This window comes from Melanerpes formicivorus, unplaced genomic scaffold (genome assembly GCF_026170545.1).
Source record: "Melanerpes formicivorus ecotype bairdi unplaced genomic scaffold, bMelFor1.0.p_v2 SCAF_4, whole genome shotgun sequence".
In the NCBI taxonomy this organism is placed as follows: Eukaryota; Metazoa; Chordata; class Aves; order Piciformes; family Picidae; genus Melanerpes; species Melanerpes formicivorus.
Genome location: NW_027142356.1, coordinates 11941983 through 11965664, shown reverse-complemented (window position 1 = coordinate 11965664; position 23682 = coordinate 11941983). Strand labels below are relative to the sequence as shown.

The 23682-nt window shown below is 42.6% G+C and overlaps 1 protein-coding gene across 1 annotated transcript in view; it reads right to left on the bottom strand.

Annotated features, from left to right (window-relative positions):
* ACSL1 (acyl-CoA synthetase long chain family member 1) overlaps positions 1 to 18023 on the bottom strand; it is a 40690-nt gene extending 22667 nt beyond the window's left edge. The window contains exons 1-5 of the mRNA XM_068136972.1: positions 17947 to 18023; positions 8374 to 8601; positions 2591 to 2705; positions 2229 to 2293; positions 890 to 991 (exon numbers count right to left, since the gene is read on the bottom strand). Of these exons, the coding sequence (XP_067993073.1) occupies positions 890 to 991; positions 2229 to 2293; positions 2591 to 2705; positions 8374 to 8568 (477 nt within the window). The 5' untranslated portion in view covers positions 8569 to 8601; positions 17947 to 18023. The remainder of the gene's footprint in view (positions 1 to 889; positions 992 to 2228; positions 2294 to 2590; positions 2706 to 8373; positions 8602 to 17946) is intronic.
* Between the last annotated feature and the right edge of the window lie 5659 nt (positions 18024 to 23682).

The following is a 23682-nucleotide window of genomic DNA, read 5'->3' as shown; positions in this document are numbered from 1 at the left end:
AAAATTTAAGAGCCAGTCTCCTGTCTTAATACAAGTTTTGATGGAGCTTAATACAGCAAGTACTAGCTTGAGCTACTATGTGCTTAAATACAGGACTGAATTTCTCCCATCTATTAAATAAATGTAATAAGCAAATATGGAAGGTATTTACTGAATATTTCCTAATATTTTTGGCAACAGCAATCTAGAGCCACTTCTGGGTTAAAAATGGATAGAAATTAGCTAATGTAATCTACATATGCCCATAGCGGTCTTAAGGTCAAAACATCATTTTGCTTTTTCAGAGGATCTTTAATGAGGTCATTTTCTTGACTCTTTCTGCCCATTTAATGAACTGTACCAGTAGTTCTCCCTCCCAGAATCTTTGTGCCTAGAGCCTCTGCCAGAGACATCTATCATCTTTAGCCATCTTTTATTTGTCCAAGTATTTAATCACTAAAGTGGTTTTTAAGATTTTGAAGGGTGTAAACCCTCCTTTGTGACTTCTAACCACTTTCAATTACATTGTACTCCAACATCATTTTAAGAGATAAAGCAAATGGTGATTACATTCACCAAGGACTGCATTAGCTTTCCATTAAATAGACCTGCTCTATGAACTGAAAAGGAGAGAATTACTTAAATTATTCCAGATTAGCTGATTCTCATCCTGCTCTCCAGCCTTCTACATTCATCTCTTGGAGGAAAATAGCTAAATCAGGTATCAGTTTGGTTTCTCAGCTAAAGATGCTATGCCTATGGATTGTGGGCCTATGATGTCAGCCTTCAGCATTTTTTCCAACATCAGCTCTTAGGTAGGGAAACTCAGTACACCACCAAAAAGCAACAGATGAGAGGGGCACTTCAGTAGTAGCTAGACCACCAATACACACACTGTCAATTAAATTACCTCAGGTCTGTTTTGTGAAAAGATTCCTATATATTGAATTTGAGATGGTTTGAAGCCTCGGTGAAGTAACGCAGAGCCCACGTACTCACATCTGTCTGAAACCTGGAGAGGCCAAAGAGAAGATAAAAGAGGAAGCTCATCAGTATACATCCCTCAATATTATTGTACCTTAAGCCTTACAATAACAAGGCAAATAACTCATGAAGCAGACAGAGGTTTTCTAGGCTAGTTTGGATGGCCATTGTGACTTTGGTAGCCTAAACATTTTGTGCCATTACACTGCATTGATTGTAGATACTACACTTGTGCTTTGTATGCAGAAGGCACACTTGATCCAGCTGGACTTGAAAGTGTTAAGTGCAAATATTAAGTTCAGACAAAGGCAGCGTTGTTCTGTTGTACCTGCATTAAAACCCAGAAGTGACATTGAAATGATTTAGCGTTACATTCCTACTCTATCCCAAGCACCACATGTGCCATACTTCTGCTTCATTCAGTGCCTATGGGAATGGATTTTCTCTTCAAAATGTGGGAGAATCAAGGAGGCAAAACCCAGCTGGTTTTATAAAAGAAGGCTGGGAAAACAGCTTTCTAAATTCTTCCCATATGGCATGACCTGAACCAATGTTAGTCACACAACTCAAACAGCAAAGCCCTTAACAAGTGATCAGCAAAGTCACCTTTGAAAAAGTGATGTCTCCTACATACATAAGGTGTTTAATCAGCTTAACAGTAGGCAATAGGGAAGGTTTATAGACACTTGAAGACAATAATTGATAAATTCAGGAGCCACCTAAAAGTGTGCCACTGTTAAAGATTTGCATAAAGATTTTGAGCAATCACAAAGGAGCATGTTACTAGTTAGAAGCATTTTTAAGCACTCTATACAACCCTCATTCAGTGTTATGGAGACACGTGGTCAAGGAGAACAAGTAACACCTGTAGACAGGATTTTTCCTAGTGTAAGATAAGCCTCAAAAATCAGCACCTAAAGTAGTAGCAGTCTGAGTTCCTGAATACTACTTCAAAGCTGCAGTCATTTAGAGGCAGTGTCCAAGTCCTAAACAATTCAGCAATGAGATGCTAAAAGCTGCCAAGATTTAAAGAGTTCCCAAATAAAGCCATTAAACCAAATGCAGGATATATTCTTCTCCCCTTTGTACATATTTGAGGATGTTTCTTTAAAACACTCAGAGGAACTAGAACCTTTCTGCAATATTCTACTATTTTAAAGCATCTATAAATTATTAACATTTGTTATATCACATTACTGGATGTTGTATCAATGGGTATCAGCAAACAAAAGCAGGTCTAGCACTAAGTTAGAGAGACTACTTACCTCTTTATAGGAGAGCCACTCATATGGCTGGTTTGGTTTTCTAAAACCTAGACATGGACCATTGTCTAAAAAAGATATTAAAAAAAATTACTCAAAATGTAATCCCAGACTCCTCCATCTACACCCTCAGTGTTAAGCCTCAGAAAAACTTTTCAAAAGAGATAGCTGGAAAAGGATGCTAAAGAACAGCACTGATTTCAGTAACATAGCTCTGCTTCACAAGAGGTCACAGTTAGTTTTCCCTTCAAGAAAGCTCACACCCAATATATTTTATCATATTACTCAGCAGATATCCCCTAATCCCAACTGTTTCCAGTGTCCAGGCCTTTAGTTCTTCACATTGGGAAAACTTTTAGACTTACTTGATACTTGCACACCCCTTTGGAAGAGATCATAAATTGTTCTCACATCATCGTAGTAGTAAACCAATGGGTCATCACTGTTAAGCAGAGCGGATCTTCGAGCACGCTCACCACCCTAAGAAAACCAGTTAAAGGTTAGATACACTTGTTAGTTATAAATGAAAAGGAATTTCCACAAGGAATAACATGTCCTCTGTTAAGCTTTTTATGAGCCTTGGCAAATTCTGCCAGAGACAACTTCAGTTCTTTTCACCATCGGGGCAGAGATCTGCAAGGTTTCCCAGGACACTGTCTGAACAGTCAGACTGCTCCCTGCATTACCAAAATCTGTGAGGCAAAATCGTATTCCTCAGCTACCAATGATAGCACAGAACAAACAAGAACAACAAAATTCCCTTCGACACTCCTTACTAGACACAGGGTTTTTCCTCAAATGCTTTACTCTGTTGGAGCATACAGCATAATTACATAGAATGCAGAGAATAAACCAGGTTGGAAGAGACCTTCAAGATCATCGCGTCCAACCCATCAACCAATCCAACCCACCTAAACAACTAAACCATGGCACCAAGAACCCCATCAAGTCTCCTCCTGAACACCTCTAATGATGGCGACTCCACCACCTGCGCAGGCAGCACATTCCAATGGGCAATCACTCTCTCTGTATAGAACTTCTTCCTAACATCCAACCTAAACCTCCCCTGGCACAGCCTGAGACGGTGTCCTCCTGTTCTGGTACTGGCTGCCTGGGAGAAGAGACCAACAACCACCTGTCTACAACCTCCCTTCAGGTAGTTGAGGTAGTTGTAGAGAGTAATAAGGTCACCCCTGAGCCTCAGAGCTCCCTAGATACAATATGAATGCTGAGATTCTAATCTGCTTCTACAACTACAAAACCTAATCATACTCCAAACTGTGCTTTCAAAACCCAAATGATGAAGGGTGGCCAACACCACCCTGACTGCTCTCATAAGTAAAGTACTCTGTACCAGATAAAAATTAAGTCCTTTAATCCAGGTTAAAGTTCCATCGTATAAAAAAATTTCCTCCCGATCTAGTTAGGAGGATAATACTATCTTGAAGATTAAAATCACCATTTTGTGGCAAATTAGCATTTTAGAGGCTACAATTTGATCAAAGTTTCACAAAGTGTAGTTATGCAAGTACTATTGGGACATATTAGTCCTGCTAGAATGACAGACACCTACAAGCACATGCCTATCTGGTTAAACAAGAGGATCTTGGGTAAACACTGAGTTTCTCCCCCAGTGGCTGCAGTCAACTCTTGGCCTGTTTGAAGTCAAATTCTGGACTGACTCTGTGCCCAAACTGTGCTATGCCCACAATGACAAAAATCTATTCATATGGAATCATAGGCTTTTCCCAACCACTGGTTTATTTTCCTGTTTTGAAAGTACCCTGGAAGGCCAGAGAACATCTGCTCATGTATAAGCTACATAAACAGATTTATCTGCTGAAGATGTCTGTGTCCACAGAAAAACACTAGCACGTCAAAGACAGAAAAATATTCTAGCACTAGAACAAGTCTAACTTGTTTTAGCAAAGTGCTCTGTGTAATGCAGTGCTTGCCACTCCTTTGACAGCGAGTTGAAACCTACACTGTGAACGTGACCCAGAACAAGTTAATGACTGGTTTACCTCTAGAAATTCCTAACATTAGAAATTCAAGAGCATACTTTACTCAGACCAACATCTACTCTAGAAGAAATAAACAGATCACTAGTACATGTCTCTGTCTGGAAGGAAAACCAAACTGATTGCTTTATTGCACTGGTTTCACAGATCCGGGACAACCAAGATCAGCTTCTCTTTTCCCCATGTGTCACCTCTGGAGCTCCTCTGAGGAAGATGAGAGTGTAGTTTGTAACCACATTCATTGGTAATGTCAACAAGTACAATGTATCAATACCATGTTTAGTGTGCTACAGTTTTCATTTCAGGTGAAACAATATCCTAAGCCATTCCTCAGGTACAATCAAGAAGTATTTGTTTTCTCCTAGCCTGAACTACTACTGTTTTGTTTACACACCCTATTACTCAGCACCACAAAAGCAGTTTTTGGTCAGTGCCTCAGGCCCAGCAAACTTGGGAGAAAATTTAATAGCTAGCACACTGTTTTGACACAAGATTTGGTGCACTGTCTTGCTGAGAAACAGAAGCTGTAACAGACTACTATTGAGAAGACTCCATCCATTCCAATGATTTTTCAGTGAAGGGAAGCATATCCAATTTAGGATTGTGCTTACTTTTTTCTTCTTCCTGAAGTGAAATTAACTGACTTTTCAACAGCTCTAGAGTAAGAGTTCTGCTTAAAAAAGACTCTCAGCACCTCGTGTGAAGGCCATCAGGAGTTCACTATTTTCTTCAGAGATGCAGTGAAATACACCTGGATATGTTAAGATCTTATCTCGTGCTCTCAGTCTGAATTAATCTACTAGGTGAGATTATGGTATTGTATGACATTTTGCTTGAGTATCAAGAGCTGTCTTAAGAGCCTGTCCAAAGGGTGCTCACCCAGAATTTGTGCAGTATCAGGTAAAGTTCTGTTCCACGCAGTGTTTTCTAAAAATCAATGATTGTTACAACCAAAGATCTGAATGTCAGGACTGGGATGTTTGGCTGATTTCACACAAGTTATTTGGATCTGGGAACTAACAGAGCTGACTGGTACAAAGGTAAGCGCTCAAAGGGGTTGTCAGCATTACCAAAGCATTAAGGAGCTAAGCAATAAAACCTTATTAAGTCGAGAACAGCCTCTGGCTACTCATGAAATGCATCCCCTGCAGCACTTCAGGGAGCTGCAGGAAACTGACCCATTACACAGCAAGTGCTGGGCATTAAGTAAAGCTTTGGTGATAGTTTAGAACAGCAACAGCTGAAAGAAACAGACTTATTCTACAGAGGCATGTGTTACTCTGCATGTTTGGTCACATAAGATAGCTGCTCTCATTTGAGCCATGGGCATGCTTCTTCTTGACACACACTCTTTAGGACAAGCAGTAATGTCAAAACACAGTTGGTTCCACCGTGCCTCAAAGACAAGAGACCAAATTCTGGCTTTCCTGAGAAGGAAAGCATACTAGCAAGTGGTATGCTGGTCATCAACATCATGTTCTGAGCAGGAAGAAGTATAAATATTCTGAGTTGGCCATACATTTTTGTAATTTTTATTATAATCTCTAGGTAAGTACACCACAGGTAAAACTGATCGCTTGATAGGTAGGCAGTCATGACTATAAGGTAAGCTAGAGTTCTTTTCATGTATCAGGAGAATGTAAGAAGGTTTAGAAGTGTTCATGAGTTGAATACCTCTCTCCATATTTGAATGTCTTGAGAGGAAAAAGAGTCAGAGTCATAAATCCAAATTCTTACTACCAAAAAATACAGACATGCCAGTTTATTTATATCCTATCCTTGACATGATTTAGTAGAGCTTGAGCCAAATAGAAGCATTTCGGTTTCTAAAGCAAGATTTAATACATTTGACAGCCGTACACCCGCACTCAAATCAGTAGCCAAACTTGTTCAGCTATTGGTCACCCATGACTAGAGCAACCTAAAAGCTGACAGATTCAGATGTACAACTACAGACATTAAGAGTGCACAAGCTTTGCACAATACAGGACTAAAGACCCTATTTCTACCATTACTGTGGCACTGAAATGCTTAACAATATAGTGCATGATTCAGGACCGCGTAAGTCTTAGCAATGCAGTCTCAAACAGGCTTTATTTAGAATCACTCACTAATCATCTCCTCTCTTACAGACAAGAGATTCAAGTGGATTTGGAAAGACATTCAGCTATACCTCCAAGAAGTTCCCCTGAAAAGATCAGGTAGGGAGTTTTGAGAACATGGGGTATCATTCAGTCAAATGCATACTCTAAAGGTCATGGGTACATATTTAGAGCAGATGCCACAATGAAAAAATCTGCTACTTCCAGTGAGTCTTCGTACTGATACTCAACCTAGTGTGCAATCTTTATGATTACTTAGTGATCATTAAAATGGGTCACTGGGTGCTAGCCTACCAAATCAAAGCTTTACAGAGATGGGAAGCGACCTAGAACAGCAGAAAACAGGACTTTTCCTCCCATAAAGTTATGAAGATTTACTATCAGAACATGCAGAAACCCTACTCTAGTCACTGACTTAATTTAACTTTGTTAGAGGCCAAGGTAAAAGCCACAAGTTAGAATTGAGAAGAAACTTACAGCTCAAAATTGCTATCACTGGTGAACAGGTGTAAATTAGATATTAAAACAGCAAAGAGAAACTGCCTTCTGCCATGTCTGTCTTAAAGCACATTGCTTACTCTCTAGACCTTTTAATATTGTATTGCTTAGCCAGAATAAAAAAGTATTATGATATAATTTGAAAGCAGAATTTATTTTTCTTCTGTGGAAGTGACAACCCATCTTAACAAATGTATAAGAATAGAGTAAGTGAAGCCAAATACTAAGCAAAAATGTAGTGAGAAACTGAATCTTAAGCACTGTATTATACACTTGTTACAGTTATAAAAATACCAACAGTAATTTGAAACTTGCTCCAAAACACATTCTCATTTGACTACAGATTACAACATTTAGGACTGCATTTGAACAACCAAACAAAACTGGATAGATCTTGCCCATTTCAATGTGTTTTCAATCTGAGCTCTCATTACCAAGACATGATAACAAGCTCAGTTTTTCCTTCAATCTGCTGTTCCGTCTTCCATACACTAAAATGTATTTTCTGAAGAGGCAAAATAATGCAGTTATACCTGCCTTGATGTTAATCAGTACCATATGGATCAATGATGCATTATGCAGTTCAGTAAGTCTCATAATACCAATGAGTCCCATCACAGAATCCAGTGGTGACAAGCAATTTAGCTTGAAGAGCAGTGAACTGGGACAGCTGTCAAGAGGCCCAAGCAAATAAACATTTGTCACTAATTTTATGGCCAGCTAAGAGCCACTGGTTCAGCATGTTTCAGTGTAATGCCCTCCAAACCTGGAAGTCTGTACTGACTAGTGAGGCTCTCCACAGCTGGAAAGCTTTTACTGCTAGTCTATTCTAGCCATTAAACCATACTGCTCGTTAAGACTATTCCATCCATATTTGACTTCACTATTAAAAAACCCCACTTAACAGCAACTGTCTCTAAAAAAACACCATACGACATAAGCTATGATAGCCTACGCAGAATTTAGAAGGTGGTTGCTTTCATTTCAACTTACTCTATGGTTGGGATCCCTTGGCAGGACTAATAGATCTTTCCTCAGATCATCTGAGGACAATTAGAACCCTCTCCATGTAGCCAATATACAGTCTCATCTGTCAGCTATTATAAACTAAATATTGTAACAGAAAAGTATTAGACTAAACAGGATACACCAGCACAAATTCTGATCCCAAGGTCTAATTTAACACAGCCAGGAACTGAAAACTACTATGCCAACTCTAGCATGCACAATTTTCCTACCACCAGCCAGATCAGAAACTGTGTTCTCAGCACTAAGTCTTTTTCTCCTATCCTAGTTACTACCTCTATGACTTCAACCATCAAACTGGTTTCCAAATTCAGAAAGCTGATAGTAAACCGAGCTCAAGCCACAGTTCAGAAAAAACAAACTAAACCAAAACAAAACCAAACACACACAACAAGCCCTGAAATGTATTCCACTCCACTAAAAGTTTAGAAACACCCTTATGTAAATTAGTGTTTGATCTCACTTAGGCTTCAAAACTCAGCATCATGAACTGGCACTTACCTCTATTTCCACAGACTGCATTCCTAAATCACATGGTGGCTTCAGTGCTTTTGGTCTTGTTGCATACCAGTAGGTCGTGAGAGCTGCAAAAGCGCCGAAGCCCATCAGTGTGTTTGTCGGGAGGGTGCGCACATACTGCCTGACATCCCCAAGTTCCGGCATGCGTAGGTGTCTGAACAACTCATGTGCTTGCATTGCAATTCAGTCCAGTTGTCCCAGTGCTGGAATCTGTTGATATGAAAGGTTACATACAAAGATTTGAAATCCACTTTCCATTCACTGTTGTCCTGGGAAAGCAATGTATGCTCTGTCCTAAAAACTTCCCACTATCAAGATAACTTGACCTGCCACTAGGCAGGCAATACCCTTAGACTTCTGCGCTGCAATTGAGCAAACAGCTACCAGTTCACACTGTAGAAAAACAGGTGGGACTGACAGGATGTGATTTCTTCAGGTCTCTAATATTATTTTTAACAGACAGTGCATTTAAGGGAAAAAAAGGCACCTTTACTTAAGGACAGCATTTCACAACTGAAAAATAGTTGTCTGTAGAGTAGCTGTATTGTAAGACTGTTTAAAACAGTAAGTGTAAAACAGGGAAGTCAGAGAGGGAGGCCTGGGCTGCAAGAAGTAAACTTGCTTCCATTAAGCATCCTAATCCTATGGTAACATAGCAGGATTTTTCGGCTAAATCCAGTAAAATAAACTCTCTATCTTCTACTCTCCCTTCCATCGTGCACAGAAAGCTCAGTACAGCAAACTGCCTTCAAAGCTGATATCCTCCCACAGCTCCTCCATGCTAGCAAGCTTCCTATTTTCCCCACAATTTACATCTGGCCATGAGGCAGATGAAAGCAGAATCCAAGGGGGCCTAAGGCAGCAGCACACAGCAGTATAATGAAGTACAGGAAGCACATTTGATTTGTCACGTTCACACAGAAGGAAGAGTCAAAAGAGGCTGCTCCCTGCTAGTGCTTGCTGACATGGATATTCCATAGCAAGAACCAGCCACGGAAAAAAGGATAGCAGTTAGCTCAGCTGGTGCTCCCCTCTACAGCCAAGGTCTCCCAGAACGCCTGTCACATGCCAAACCCACCAGCTCCTGCCCAGTAGGTGAGGGGTAAGCAGCAGGCAGCCAGCCTGCCTGGGGCCAATGGCAGCCTGCACCCCTCTCACCCCACCAATGGGGCCTGCCTGCCCAGCTGGCAGAGGCACCCACAGGCACCTGTCATCCACTCAGCTGCCCAGCCAGTCTCAGTGGTGAAGGGGAGGAGTGACACTTTCCTGCTTGCTTGAAGTGCCAAGCATCTATTCAGATCATTTAGGTCCAGCCATTTCCTATGGACAATAAAATTAAACAAAAGACCTAAAGAATGTCCAAGCGTATTTAAATAACTGGAACATAACTGCATAACAATGGCCTGCTGCAGGACAGCAGCATAAGATACACTGAAATCTAACCAGACAGACTTATATGCTTGTTTTAAAACCAGCTGTAACAGGCTAAGATTTCCTATTTTTCCATGAGAATTCCTAGCTTGCAGTCTGCCTTTCAAGTCTTTTCTGCTGCAATCAGTTATTCAACCAGGCTACAGAAGAGTTATCTAGTTCACAAAATGCCTAACCATTATTTGGACAAAGATTTACTAAAGGGCAAAAAAGCCATAAAATTAGTTCAAAGGGCCTATGGTTTCACAATGTTAGCAGAAGGACAGTCTGGAATAAGGTCATGATGGGGCAATGTGAGGATGGAATCAGGTTCCATCTTTGGAAGGGTCCCAGACCCATGGAGCACAGCCCAGACTGCAGGCACTGCCCTTTCTCCCTCCCCCCTCCCTTTTCTTATACGGCATAGCCTCTGGGTACAGGGCTTCAATCACCTAGACATGCAGTGCAGGGTCACTAGAGAAATGCTTTTTGGTTGTCTGCAATGTAATACACAGCAAACTATACCTAAAATCCACAATGCATCAGGTTGTATTAATGAAAGGTAGAGAAAACCAATATATTAACAAGGAACCTCTTCATCGTCCCTTACCACAAAGCATTAAAAGAAAGAAATAAATTACTGACCTGTTAGGATTACCATGCTATTGCTTTTCATGCATCAAATCATGCTCATTAGCATTTACGGCATGAAATTAAGTTTCAAGATGTACAGGTGAACAGTAAGACTAAGAAGTCATTCTAACAAGGAATCTTGGCTTACAAGTTAACTGTGTACACTGTTAGGAATCTAGAAGAGGGAACTATAATGTATTAATAGCCAAGAGCAAGCTTAGCTCTTTTCTCCTCAAGCCCTACAAGCCCACAATAAGCACCTTTTACTTTTAAAACAGACTTGTTTTCCTCTCTGCTTTAGTCATGATTTGTGCTGCACACACACACACAGATTTAGGAATGTAATGTAATTAGAGAGTTACTCTTTCAGGAGGTTGTGGTGCCATTACAGCTAACAAGAACTGAAGCAAACGAGATCACTTAATTCACATCCCATTGTAGTCGGAGCTGCTATGATTTCAGCTGAGATGAAAAGAAATGCACACCACTACTTTTCATTTCCTTGGCCAGTTGTTTACAGAGCAGCCTGTAACAGAAAACCTTTCTTGAGCAGTTATACCACAGTTATCAGTTATATAATGATGTTTTACTGCTTAGCTTTATACCAATGGATCACTTTCTTATTATTTCAAAAAGTTAGGGCAGTTTTCTACTAGACTAAGCAATTCTTGCATTTGACACTATCTGCTAAGTCATATCAACTCTTGTTTTCTGTATTTAAAGCAGAGACAGATGCAACAGGGAGAACACATTAGTTCTTAAAATATGCATCCAAATATACCCCATCAGGAAAGGGGGCTTCAGTGTCTCCCAGACTTCTTTGATTCATCTCAGTATCTACCTGGCTCAAGCACCAATCACATCAGACATCCAGGGTCTTTACCATGACAAAAGCAGTTTAGTACCTAGAATGAGATATAAAGACCTTGCCAATCCACCTTTTAGGTTTTTTCCCCTCAAGATAGGGCCCAGCTAAGACCGCTTGCTCAGGACAAGACAAAACTCATGCTCTCTTCAAACTCAGGTCCTGCAATTACATCTCATCCAGACAGGCTCTGGACTACAAGAAATGGACTCAGGAACAGTTTCACTGAAAGACTGGACATAGAAAACAACTGGGAGTCAAAGGTAGAAGATCCAGAGCAAGAGAAGTTACCCATCTGAGATACTCAGGTTGCTACATGTAGCAAACAAACCTGGAGCAGAATGGACAACATGTGAGGTTAAAAGCACTTTTCCTCTCAATGTAACCAGTAGACCTTCCTTCATTTTTGGGTTTCAAAACAACATCAGAAAGATATGGGAAAGCAGTCTTAATAACAAGGCAAAACTGTTTTCAGAGATAACTACCTGTCCTGGCCATCTCCACAGAAACAGCAGATCCCAGAAATCCTGTCCCTAAAAGCATCCCTCTGAACTCATCATACCAATTCTGTTAAGGAGTTCTGTATGGCTCAGACAAAGACAGCTCTCTGTTCATGCACACACCCCACAGCACCCAAGAGCCATTCTTTACAGCAGAGCCAGTATCTCAAGGCAACAGCCCAAGTTGGCAGGACTCCGCCGTTCTTTGCTGCTCCTACTCTTGGTGTACAATGGGCTATTTACAGCCGGCAGCAGCCTGCCTATTGTCTATCCATAGCCAGACATCATTTGAGTGCAACGGAAGAGAACAGGAGAGCAGCCGTGAGCTTCTGTACTGCTAAGAAAACAACCCCAAGAACCACTTGGCTTTTCTTCCTCTCTCCTAATATTTAGATGAGCAGTGTGCTAGCACTGCAGTGGCCTGCCATAAAGGCAGGTCCACCACGTGGTGTAAAAAGTAGCTGTTATTTCTACAGCTTCTTGCAGGCAGGAGAAAGCTAGAAGACAAGTTACCTATTTCTGTTGTGAGCTATATGTCACTAAGATGTTTTCACTACAATATGCTGGAGCAGGGGATCAGGCACCCATGTACCTTTGGGTTATCCTGACAGCCATTTCCCACTGTTTTCTTACCATTACAAGTTACACTGCACAGCTCCCACAGAGCTCTGTCATACTTAAGCTGCTTTTTCAAAGCGTGAAAGGAGAAAGCACAGAATTATGTTCTAGCTCCTGCATCAAGTACAAAAGAGAGAGCAACAAATAGCTTTGGCTGTTAACAAAAGAAACCCTTTTGTCTGAATAAAATGCATAATCCTAGTCTCAGAGTGCATTTACAGTCATCTCAAATTTGAGTTAGTCCAACCTGTCGCAGATACATGATGCCACAACCCTCTTTGTGCTGGCCAGGCAGTCATCTGGTTGCACTGTCACACTAGCAAGGTGATCTGGAACACACCATTTTCCTGGGTTAGTTCTGAAGGTGGTTCTCAGTTAGATCAATTCTTGTCTGGATTTTCAAACAGTTATTATCTCCCAGACTGAAACAGGACAGCACAACTGGGTTAAGAGATGGACTGTTGTAATACTACACTTTGAACATGCAACTCCAAACACTGCATGTAAGTCTTCACAGGATTTTATCTGTGTGTTGCAGTCATGGCAGTAACTTGACTGAGGTCTTGCAACCAACTGTGACAGAGCCAAACCGTAACCAGAAGAAAACCACAACCACCCTTAAGATACAGTAAAGAACCTAAGAATCCTCAGTTTAAGCCTTGTATAACACAAATACATCAAAGGTGACAAGACAGTCTCTTTAGCTATAAAGGACTTTCCTGAACAAACCAAGTACTGTTGAGCTGTCAAATCCTCTACTCTATCCTCTTCCTGCCTCCCCTTCCCCAATTAAAAAATAAAAATCTCATCATGCAGAGGGCTGTCTAGGTTGCCCAGCCAGGCTTCACAGCTATAAGCCCTCCTTTTAAACAGTAACTCACAAATCCACTCTTCTGCAACAGTAAAGAGGGAGAATCTAAAAAGCTCATAGTAAGGAACACATCCTATGCAGAGAAGAACCAGCCGGTCTCTAATATTCACTCCCTCACCTCCAGCCCCCTTTAAGCCAACCAGTCCTGCTCTAGGCAGCCACAGGGTATCAGTTTTTCAAGCTGCCTCTGCTGGTTTCATTCTTGCATTTGGGACAAAGCAGGATTGGGGAAAAGCAGCCTACAAGCAGGATTCAGCTCCAGCAGTTGAGGCATAGTGATTTACTTCATAAGCTGCCACTGCAGCTGCAATGAAAGTCACAGCCTTGTCCTCAGATCTTTGGCTGCAATCTCCTGCAATCAAATGGAACACCACCTGGATTCTTGCCTCTTAATGAGTCCAACAAGTAATATGAGTGCACACCAATGAGGTCACTGGAGTTTATTCAAGTTTAGGAGCCGAACCACATGACAAGGACCTGCTCAGTGCTTTTTGTGCAACTACAGTCTTCCAGCAGCACTTGGCAACTCTGTACATTAAGGAAAAGCCCATACTTTCCGCTAAAACCTTTGAGACATTGCTTATTTAAGCTTTCTGTGGTCTGTGCCTATGCAAACAAAACAGTTTCTCATCTTCAAATACCACAGAAGATGCTACAAATGGGTAATAACTTAGACTGTAAAATATCTATTAGAACTGCATCCCTACATCAAATTTGCAAGTACAGTATGACACTACTCTGTAGACTCAATCTCAACTCAGATATAGTTTAGATGAAAATCACTTTACAGAAGCAAATTGTTACAAATCAGCATCTTTCTTGTGGCATTGAGAGCTTAATTAGATCATATCAACTTATTCATTGTACTCCTCCCAGGAAAAGACTTAGGAAGTCCAGTATGCAACATCAAGTTAACACATGCTTCAGGTGCCCAGTTCAGACTCTGCAAGAATGAGTTTCTTACTCATACTTCTGTCACCTGACGTCTAGCAGAAGGCAACCTGGATCAGGATCACTAAGCCACATTGCATCACAATAGTTCAAAAGGGTGTTTTAAAAATACATCACCCCTAACACTGGGCAGATGAGCAAGTGCCTATGAGAAGTAACTGGTTCACCAAGTAACTTCCTAAGACCAGCATCACAAGAAAGAGTATGACAAATCAAGCAACCTCTTCACCTCACATATTAAGGTACACCAGTATTTCCTCTGAGTCGGTAATAGAATATAGAATAAACAATTTGTATTAATATAGAATAAACCAGGTTGGAAGAGACCTTCAAGATCATTGTGTCCAACACGTCAACCAATCCAACCCACTTAAACAACTAACCCATGGCACCAAGCACCCCATCAAAAAACCTCCTCCTGAAAATCTCCAATGACAGTGATTCCACCACCTTCCCAGGCAGCCCATTCCAATAGGCAATCACTCTCTCTGTATAGAACTTCTTCCTAACATCCAACCTGAACCTCCCCTGGTGCAGCCTGAGACTGTGTCCTCTTGTTCTGGTACTGGCTGCCTGGGAGAAGAGACCAACATCCACCTGTCTACAACCTCCCTTCAGGTAGTTGTAGAGAGTAATAAGGTCACCCCTGAGTCTTCTCTTCTCCAGGTTAAGCAATCCCAGCTCCCTCAGTCTTTCCTCATAGGGCTTGTGTTCCAACCCCCTCACCAACTTCGTTGCCCTTCTCTGGACTCGTTCCAGCAAGTCAACATCCTTCCTAAACTGAGGGGCCCAGAACTGGACACAGTACTCGAGGTGCGGCCTAACCAGTGCAGTGTACAGGGGCAGAATGATCTCCCTGCTCCTGCTGTCTTCCTAGGAAACTAATTCATCCTCACTGGGCTATTAATGCAGACCAAGTGCTGAGGCCAAGTTTTCAAAACAGGGCACATGCAGCTTCAAACTAAAAAGTTTGAGTTATGGGTTTAAGAATAATAATTCATTAAAAAAAGCCAGAAGTAATTTTCTGCAACCAGGACACCATGCACTTCCACCATAGGCCTTAAACAGTCCAACCACAAAAAAAACCTCCACATTTTTCTCCCAAACCTCTACAAAACTGTGCAAGCTGTTTTCAGTCAGTTTTGGACAAGATACCAGTATTAGTAAGATTCAAATTACGAAAAAAAAAATAAGGCATTTTACTCTAATTTTACTTTCTGTAGATTAATAACTCCCAATATGAAAGGCAACAAGAGTAGCAGCCCTATGTTACCAAACATTCTTGTTCCAGGAGTCAGGCAGGATCTGCAGAGAAATGCAAGGCCCTCATTTGCAGCCAAGTTTGAACCTATCACCTATAAAGGTCAGTGCTGTACAGCAGTGCTTCCATGAACCAATGCACAGACCATCTCCCCTCTTATTTGTGAGGATTTTTGGGGACTTACCACTAGCTATATTTAATGTAATAAAATATTTAATATATCTGAACTTGTAATTTAGCACAGCAGGGAAGCAGGATATGGCAGGCAGTCTATTCATGAGTCTGTTCAGAAGCCAAATTTATCAAGTAATGCATCTCCTTGGGACAGAGCCTCTCTCTCCATCTCTGCTACACATGAAAAACACTTGTGCCATTTGTTTTGAGTCTACCCATTTCAATCAACTGCATTACCAAGATTCAGAAAAATAAAACAAAACACCTACTGCTATCTTCTATTGCTCACACTAGTAATAGTGTTGTTTTCTTGAAAAGAAAGAGAAGAAAGTTTAATCTTCCCCACTGGAGATAACACACTGTCCACCCATGACACACATCCAGGATAGAAGGTATAACCCATCTCTATCTCCTCAAAATATCCCATGTGGTTTTCCATTTCTAGCAGAACAATGAGATAGGAGAATTGGCTACAGAGACTACTGCAGAAACAGGAGTCACTTACCCAGAGAACTATTTCAAAGTTGTCTTTCCTTCTATTCTGAATTACTGCCTTTGTTTTTCCATTAATACAAACCTTACATTTGCCCTTGAAGAAAAAGGCTACTTGGGGGTTTCCTTCTCAAGAATTGAAGACTTACTTCCAGCCTCATGTTGGCTGATTTGTAGTTGTAAACAAGCATCTATCAAATTTAGAAATTGCTTTCATTATAATTATACAGTCCTCAGAACAGGCTAAAGCCATTTGTTCAAGACCTTGAACTGACTATATTACACACAAGGGCTACTTGTAATTACAAGCTTCAGATTTTCCACATTAGCTATCTTCAGACATTTTCATCCTCCAATATAAGCAAGCTAGATATCCTGGGACTTGAAAGAATGAGATAGTAACAGTATAGTGTCATGACAACATTAGAATTTTGGGATTTGCATGATTAATACTGTGATTGTCAAAAAAGGCATTTTATAATAAACTCTTGTCTTCTTACACTCAGAATTTCTTGATCCAAGAAACCTTATCAAATGCCTTAAGCTGAGAAATCTCAGTTTCTGAGTTTGAGAGCATGTTCTGAAGCAGAAAAGTGAATATGAATTCTCCTGAGCAGGCTCAGGAGACTGCAGGATTCACTGGAAAGTAACATGGATGAAAAAAGAAGTGTTAACATCACATGGAATAGTTCAATAGTCCAGGCACAGATGTACAAAAACATGGTGTTTTGACAGCAGTTTCTTTGGATGTCACTCTTTCCTATCCCAGGACCTGACCATCACAGCTCAGACTCTAATCCCAGAGGCATATTTAGATGGTTTACTAGATCTGAGAGGGTGTCTATAATACCCCAGACAGCTCACAGACATGCCTTTTAGAAATTCAGAAGGCTTCAAGTGTTGCAATTCCTGTTAAACAGGAACGAGAAATGTATGCATATTAGAACAAAAGCGTCGTATAACTAGGCTAAATCCCTGCGCAAGTGCTACCGAACAGCAGAGAGCAGACAGGCCTGCAAAGTCAAAGTCACTCAACCTTCCATTTTAGGCCAGTTTGCCTCACGCTACGCTATTTCCACAGGCACTCCCGACTGCCTAAAACCCCAAAAAGCTTCTTCAAGTATACACTGCATTCACGCTCGTAAGCACAACCTACCTGAAGAGGAGGTGCAGCAATTAAACGCTAACCCCCGGTGTTAACAGGCAGCGCTGCGCTCCCCAGCCCGCTACCTGCTGCTCGACCGGGCAGGGCAGCGCAGGGGCTCGCTACTCCCTGAGCCGCGGCTGGCCGGGGCAAGCGCCCCGCAGCCCCAACCGGGGGAGAGGGCAGCGCCATCCGAACAATGCCCCGGCAGCGCTCAGGGAAGCCAGACAGCCGGCTACGCTTTCCTGAAGGCTTTTGTGCCCAGGGCAAGCCAAGCCGGCTCCAGAGGACGCTCATCCCAACACGGGGCGGAAGGGAAAACGCAGCGGCCCCAGACAGGCAGCCGGAGGGGATCGGTAGCGGGACCGCCCCGTCGCCCTTCACGCCGCAGGTGACAGCGGCCGCGCAGGCCGCCCCAGCCTTGCGGCGAAGGGACGAACGGTGGCGGCTCCAGCAGGCCCGTGAAGAGCCAGCCTGCTTCAACGGCAGTCGGACAAATTGGGGCCGTCGCGTCCCTGACAGCCCCCGGCCCTGCGCCGCCGGCAGCGCTGCCCGCCCCTCAGCGCGGCAGGGCCCGCGGCCTCGTACCCCGACCCTGCGGGGTAGCAGCGGCAGCACCCCCCAAACCCCGCTCACCTCCCGGCAATAACAGCAGCAACAACGAGCACGACCGTACACGACTCCCTCGGCGCCGCCCTATTTAAGCCGAGCACGGCGGGAGCGGCGTGTGCGTCTGCCGAGCCCGCCTCCTCCGTCCATCCGCCCGCCTGCCCGCCCTCCCCCTCGCACCGCCCGCCGGGTGCTAGGGCCTGCCCGCTGCGACTGCCTGCCACTCTGCCCCTACCCCTGCTCCTACCCCTACCCTTGCCCGCGGGCCGGCCCGGCCCCCGCCTGGCGGCCTCCCCGCTGCCGCCCAGGGCATCGCGGTAATTCATACAAAAGCTCAGTGCGAGCAGTGAAAATACGGAACGCGCGGGCAGGAACTAGAGGGGAAAGGCAGGGAAATGAGATGAGCGGTGTGCGGTATTTTACGCCTTAGAAATCTGAGGTGACAGCTTGCGGGGGAGGTTTTTCTTACGGCTTTGCAAGAGACCTCTTGCGCCCAGTATAAACAGGTGGAAAGGATGTGTGTTTTAGTATGAAAGCACTGGAAGAGGACAATGACCTTGCTGCAGCCTGGGGTTTTATTCGTTCACCGCTGCTAGTCTTTGTGAGGGGTCTGTGGGTTTGAGGTGATTGCTGGTAAAGCAGAAGCAGGCGGGAGCATGTCGGTGACCTCTGACGGTGGTCGACTGGCTCTCAGCCGCGTGCTTCATCAGTCCCTTCAACCCGTAAATCATCAACCCACGTCTCAAAATCTCACTGATGCACACTGACACAGCCAGAGTTTTCTTGTGTTTCGTGGATAGGCTATTTTAAGCGTTTGTGTGGGTTAAGGCTATACACATTCATATATATATATGTATATATACATATATTTTGTAAAGGCAGCTACTGTTTCATGATGCTACAGTTTATGCTGGAGTATGCCAGACGTAGGACTTCCTGTAAAATAGAGGTTTTAACAAAGGAACAAGCCTATACTCACTTTTTAGTGCAGAGGAGGGCACTTGTCAAGCTGCTGATAGTTCCCAGTTAACTGCACCTGGGTTCACACTGTCTAGGGGTTCAGAAATGGAAAATAAATTCCTTTCTCAGGAAAGGAAGTAGAAGCACATAATCCAGGAGTGCATCTGACTGGCTACAGCTGCTAATGGGCTAGCCAGTCCAAGTAAAGCCCCAAAGCACAGGCAGCATGGACATCACTTTCTCTGTTATGAATGGGTTCTGCTGGTTTGTTCCTATTGCATCACACTTTGTACTTATGTAGACACAACCAGGCTCTGCCAAGTGATTTTTGCATTATGTCCAGGTTTTTGGATGAAGAAATCAATTTTATGTAAAAATACATCATCTTAGGCACCGGTGACTTTGTATTTTGCCCTAAATGCATCTACATTCCATCTGCTAATCACCAAAACTTATAATTTTATCTGCCATGGGTAATTAATCCTTTGGTACCACATTTTTCTTCACATCTAGGTGTCTAAAGGCCATAAACCACCTGCTTTAGCCCTCTCTTGGAGAAGTGTCAGTGAATTGATTTTCTCTTGTCTCTCACTGGAAAGAGTTTCTCAAAAGTTCCTCTCATACATACCTTTTCATGAATCTTATCTTGTCATCAATGTGAAACTGCAAAAGTCCTAGGTGTCTCACTAATGCCAGGTATCACCTCTCCACTCCTGCTAGACGTTCATCAGATTATACAGCCAGCCACTACAATATGTTCTGAAATTGGCTTTTCCCTGCTCATCAGAAAAGAGAGGGATCCAGTCTCAACCAAACTACATATTAAAACATATATAAACAACAGGGAAGTAAGAGCTGTATGTAAATAATACCTTCAATGAAAACACTAGACTGATGCACACATGGGAGCTAGGGAAACTGTAGCTGATAATGGGCTAGGACCCCTTTATATATGCATTTTTTATTATATTTGAGATGGCACCAACTCTTTTTATCATGTATGGGACATATAGGCTCTAACCTGACTCATCAACCCTCTCCCTAGTGGGAAGTGGAATAATTTTTGGTTTGCATTTGTAACTGTTTCATACACTTGAGAAAGGGAATGTAAGTCCTAATAGGAAATGCTAGGGAGCAGGAAAAGGGAGTGGAGTCATTCCACAATGGGGAGTGAGCAAGAAGCCAAAAGGGATTCCAGCAGAGGCGATGCTCTCCCCTGAGGAGCAGTCAGAGAGCACCCAAGCAGGTGACACTGACTGGTTTTGCCAACAGCCCTTAGCAAGTTGAGACCAAATGGGGAGCAGCAGGAGCCAGAGACAAGATCAAAGACAAGGCTTGGACATGTGTCTAGGGCTCATCCAGGAGACAGAGAGGAAGACAAGCTACCTGTAGTATCCCTCCAGGCTCCATCCAGGCAAAACAAATCGGGAAGCTGGGAGAGGAAGGGCCTAGGCCTGAGCTTAAGCAGAGTGTCTGGACCACAGGGCAGGGGCATGAGTGGAGGCCCCCAGCAAGACTGCTCAGGGCCATTAAAGTCTACAAGCATTCCCAGAGCCTTGGAAGCAACACCAGTGTTCCCCGCTCTCACAGAAATGAGAACCATGTCTGGTTGTACGTCACCTGCAATATTCCTGAAAGACAGTGACACACATTGAAAAACAGTGCAACGTGGGTACCAAAGTTTCTTTGAGGTTATATGGCAGCTAGAGCTAGAACAAAAGATACTGTGTGGAGTAAAGACTAGAATAAGATATTGTAGGCTTACAGCAGATGAGCTGGTTTGTTGAGGACACATTAATATGGTTATGTCTATGTTTTGGGGGTTTTGGAGTTGTTGGGTTTGTAGGTTTGAGGGTTTTTTCCCCATTATACAGGTGCATTTATGTCATTATACAGGTACATTTTTACCTAAGAAACAATGCAATATTGGGCACAACCAGCAAACAGCCTGAAGGTCAGAGCTTCCCAGAAATAAGAAACTCTGTCCTAGGTCAGAGAAAAAAATATATTTGGGGCCATTCCTGGAACATAGTCATCTCTCTTACACATGAGTTAATACAAATTCAAACATACTGATGTCAGGAATGAGCTGTACTGGCAGGGGTCTGAATAAAGGTCTGAGCAGAGCCAGTCTCAACCATGCTTCAGTTACACTCATTATGTTACTTTAAATAGTTGTTCAGCTTAGAAAGACAGAAGTAAGGAAGTCATGAATGCTAAAAGGTCCATGAAATACAGGTCCTTTGAACATTGAGATACCTAACCAGGAGAAGACAACATTTAGAAATCCTCTGTATAAAAGCACTGGGGCGGGGGGGGGGATGCAAAACTTCCATTGCATACCAGCAAAGAGATGCGAGATAGATCTATACCTACAAACATAAATATCTACAGAGAGCCATCTTATTCACTTCTTCTCCTGTAAAATGTTTTCCTCAATCACCATTCTTCTCTATATTCTATCATTTTGAAGGTCAAAGGCACCATACAAAACAGATAAAAGCTTACTGCTTTAAGTCTAGAATCTACTTGAAAACAGAAGCTGCAATATAGAAAGCTATATTACAGAAATATATAAACCAACAACATTCTGTCTGCTTAACTGAATATTAAGTAAAATATTACACAGAGAGAATCAGAGCGAGAAAGCTCAGAAGTTAAATATTTATGATGTTCAAACTCCAACTATGAAACAAACTGTTTATGTCAAAGAATAAAATATCATCTCTTCTGCTGGAACATAACCCCAGCACAATCTTTTCTGGCTGACAAAAGAAGTAAGTTGTTTTGTTTGTTCCAAGTTACAGTTCATCAGCACATGTTTAAAACAAAACTGAAAAGCAGAGCCCTGAGAGTGCCAGACATGGATGTCCCTCATCAGCAATGACCTCCAAATGCTCAGCATGTTTTCCCATTCTGCACATGCCCACACCTCCTTGCAGCTATTTCTGATGAGTATTGGTGCACAAGTTCAGCCCCAGAAGCAGGCCAGATGTTATGACAAGGAATATCTGTTTTTAAAGGATCTCTCAAGTTGAGCATGCCTACCTCCCCAAACCTGCCAGCTCAGAAGCATGCTTCACCACTGCAAGGAGTCATCTGGGCTACTCCAACTCAATGTTCGTGCCTACAGGGGTCAGAAAAAAGACACTGAAAGAATTAATGAGGATCAAGCTCTTTCCAAAAACTGAAGAACTTGTACATAGTGATTTTGATGCTCTGATTTTAAATGAATACTTACTATTCAAAAAATGAACCTTATCTCCTACAAAACACACCTGCATACTGGAACATGTACATCATCTCTGTTATTTGCATTTTCATATAACACCTACGTCACCATACTTAAACCACATGTGTAAACACAGCTCTGCTTTTGAAAGGGTGGCTCCATATCTCATCTGTTCAAGCCCATCAAGTGCCAAACAAAGCAAGTCTGCAAATGCCAATCCAAGTAGACCTTGGAGGTTATGAGCTACCTAGCTTCAGCTAGAAGATCCATAAAAGCCACCTATGTAAGCCATTGAGCACAAAAAGACACTGAAGCACTTATGAAAAACACCCTGCTTCCCATGTGTGGCAAGCTCTGCTCCCGTGCTTGGCTCCTGTGGAAAAGTAGGATTAAGTGCAGGGATCTCAGATTAGCAGTCAGAGTAGCTCAGGCTTTAGTTAATGTTCCTTCTTGGCTGCAAAGCTGAGGTTGCACACTCCTTCACACTTCAGTGCAAGGCAGTGTTTAGACAGGACAAGGGCTAGAACCAGCACACAGGTTAACTTTGTGGGGATGACAAGTCCTGGGAATATTTTTAAGAAAAGGCTTGCAGGACACAGAAGATCAGTGTGGCAAACATACACCCCATTAAATTATTCCACAACAAGGTATGTCAGTAAACTCTATCTTCATTTGGGATAAAAGCCAAGCCAGGGATTAAAAAGAACAACTTGTCACAGCCCTTCATCATAAATTGCCTGTATTGTCTCTGGAAATGGGTGGAAACAGTTCTACCCTCCACACTGCCATGAGATGATTCACAGAGTTGTTGCTGCACAGGAAAACAAATAGGTCTGGCTTGTGAAGAACAAAATTTCCTATGCAAACTTGCATTTATAGGAAATAAAAACAAGCTAAATATTCCTCTCCATGATAAAATGGTGCTAGTAAGTAGAATATAAGCAAATTTTTTTGGCCATGTCTATGTTATCAGGAACCACCATTAATCAGATTATATATTGAGCATATATCCAGTTGTCTACACAAACCAGCTACAAGGTACTGGCACTATTCCCCTGTGAGCACTGAGTAGTATGCACTCTGCCATCATGCATGGGTCCAAGCTGGGACGCTGGAATTTTCCCATTCCTGAGCAGCACAAGCAGGTCAGACCATCACTCCTGGCCTGGTGATTCCTGAGCCTGTTCACTGCCACTCTTATGACACCTTCCAACCAATTTACCCACCATGGAGATCTCACTTTATCATACTCCTGATCTTGGAAAGGTATTTTTTAACTATGCACCCTCATAATTAAATTCCTATTTCTCATGTAGAGATGGGCCTGGGAGAATATCTCAGGCTGCGCCAGGGGAAGATCAGGCTGGAGGTCAGGAGGAAGTTTTACACAGAGAGAGTGATTGCCCATTGGAATGGACTGCCCGGGGAGGTGGTGGAGTCGCCGTCACTGGAGGTGTTCAGGAGGAGACTTGACAGGGTGCTTGGTTACATGGGTTAGTTGATTAGGCGGTGTTGGATGATAGGTTGGACGCGATGATCTTGAAGGTCTCTTCCAACCTGGTTTATTCTAT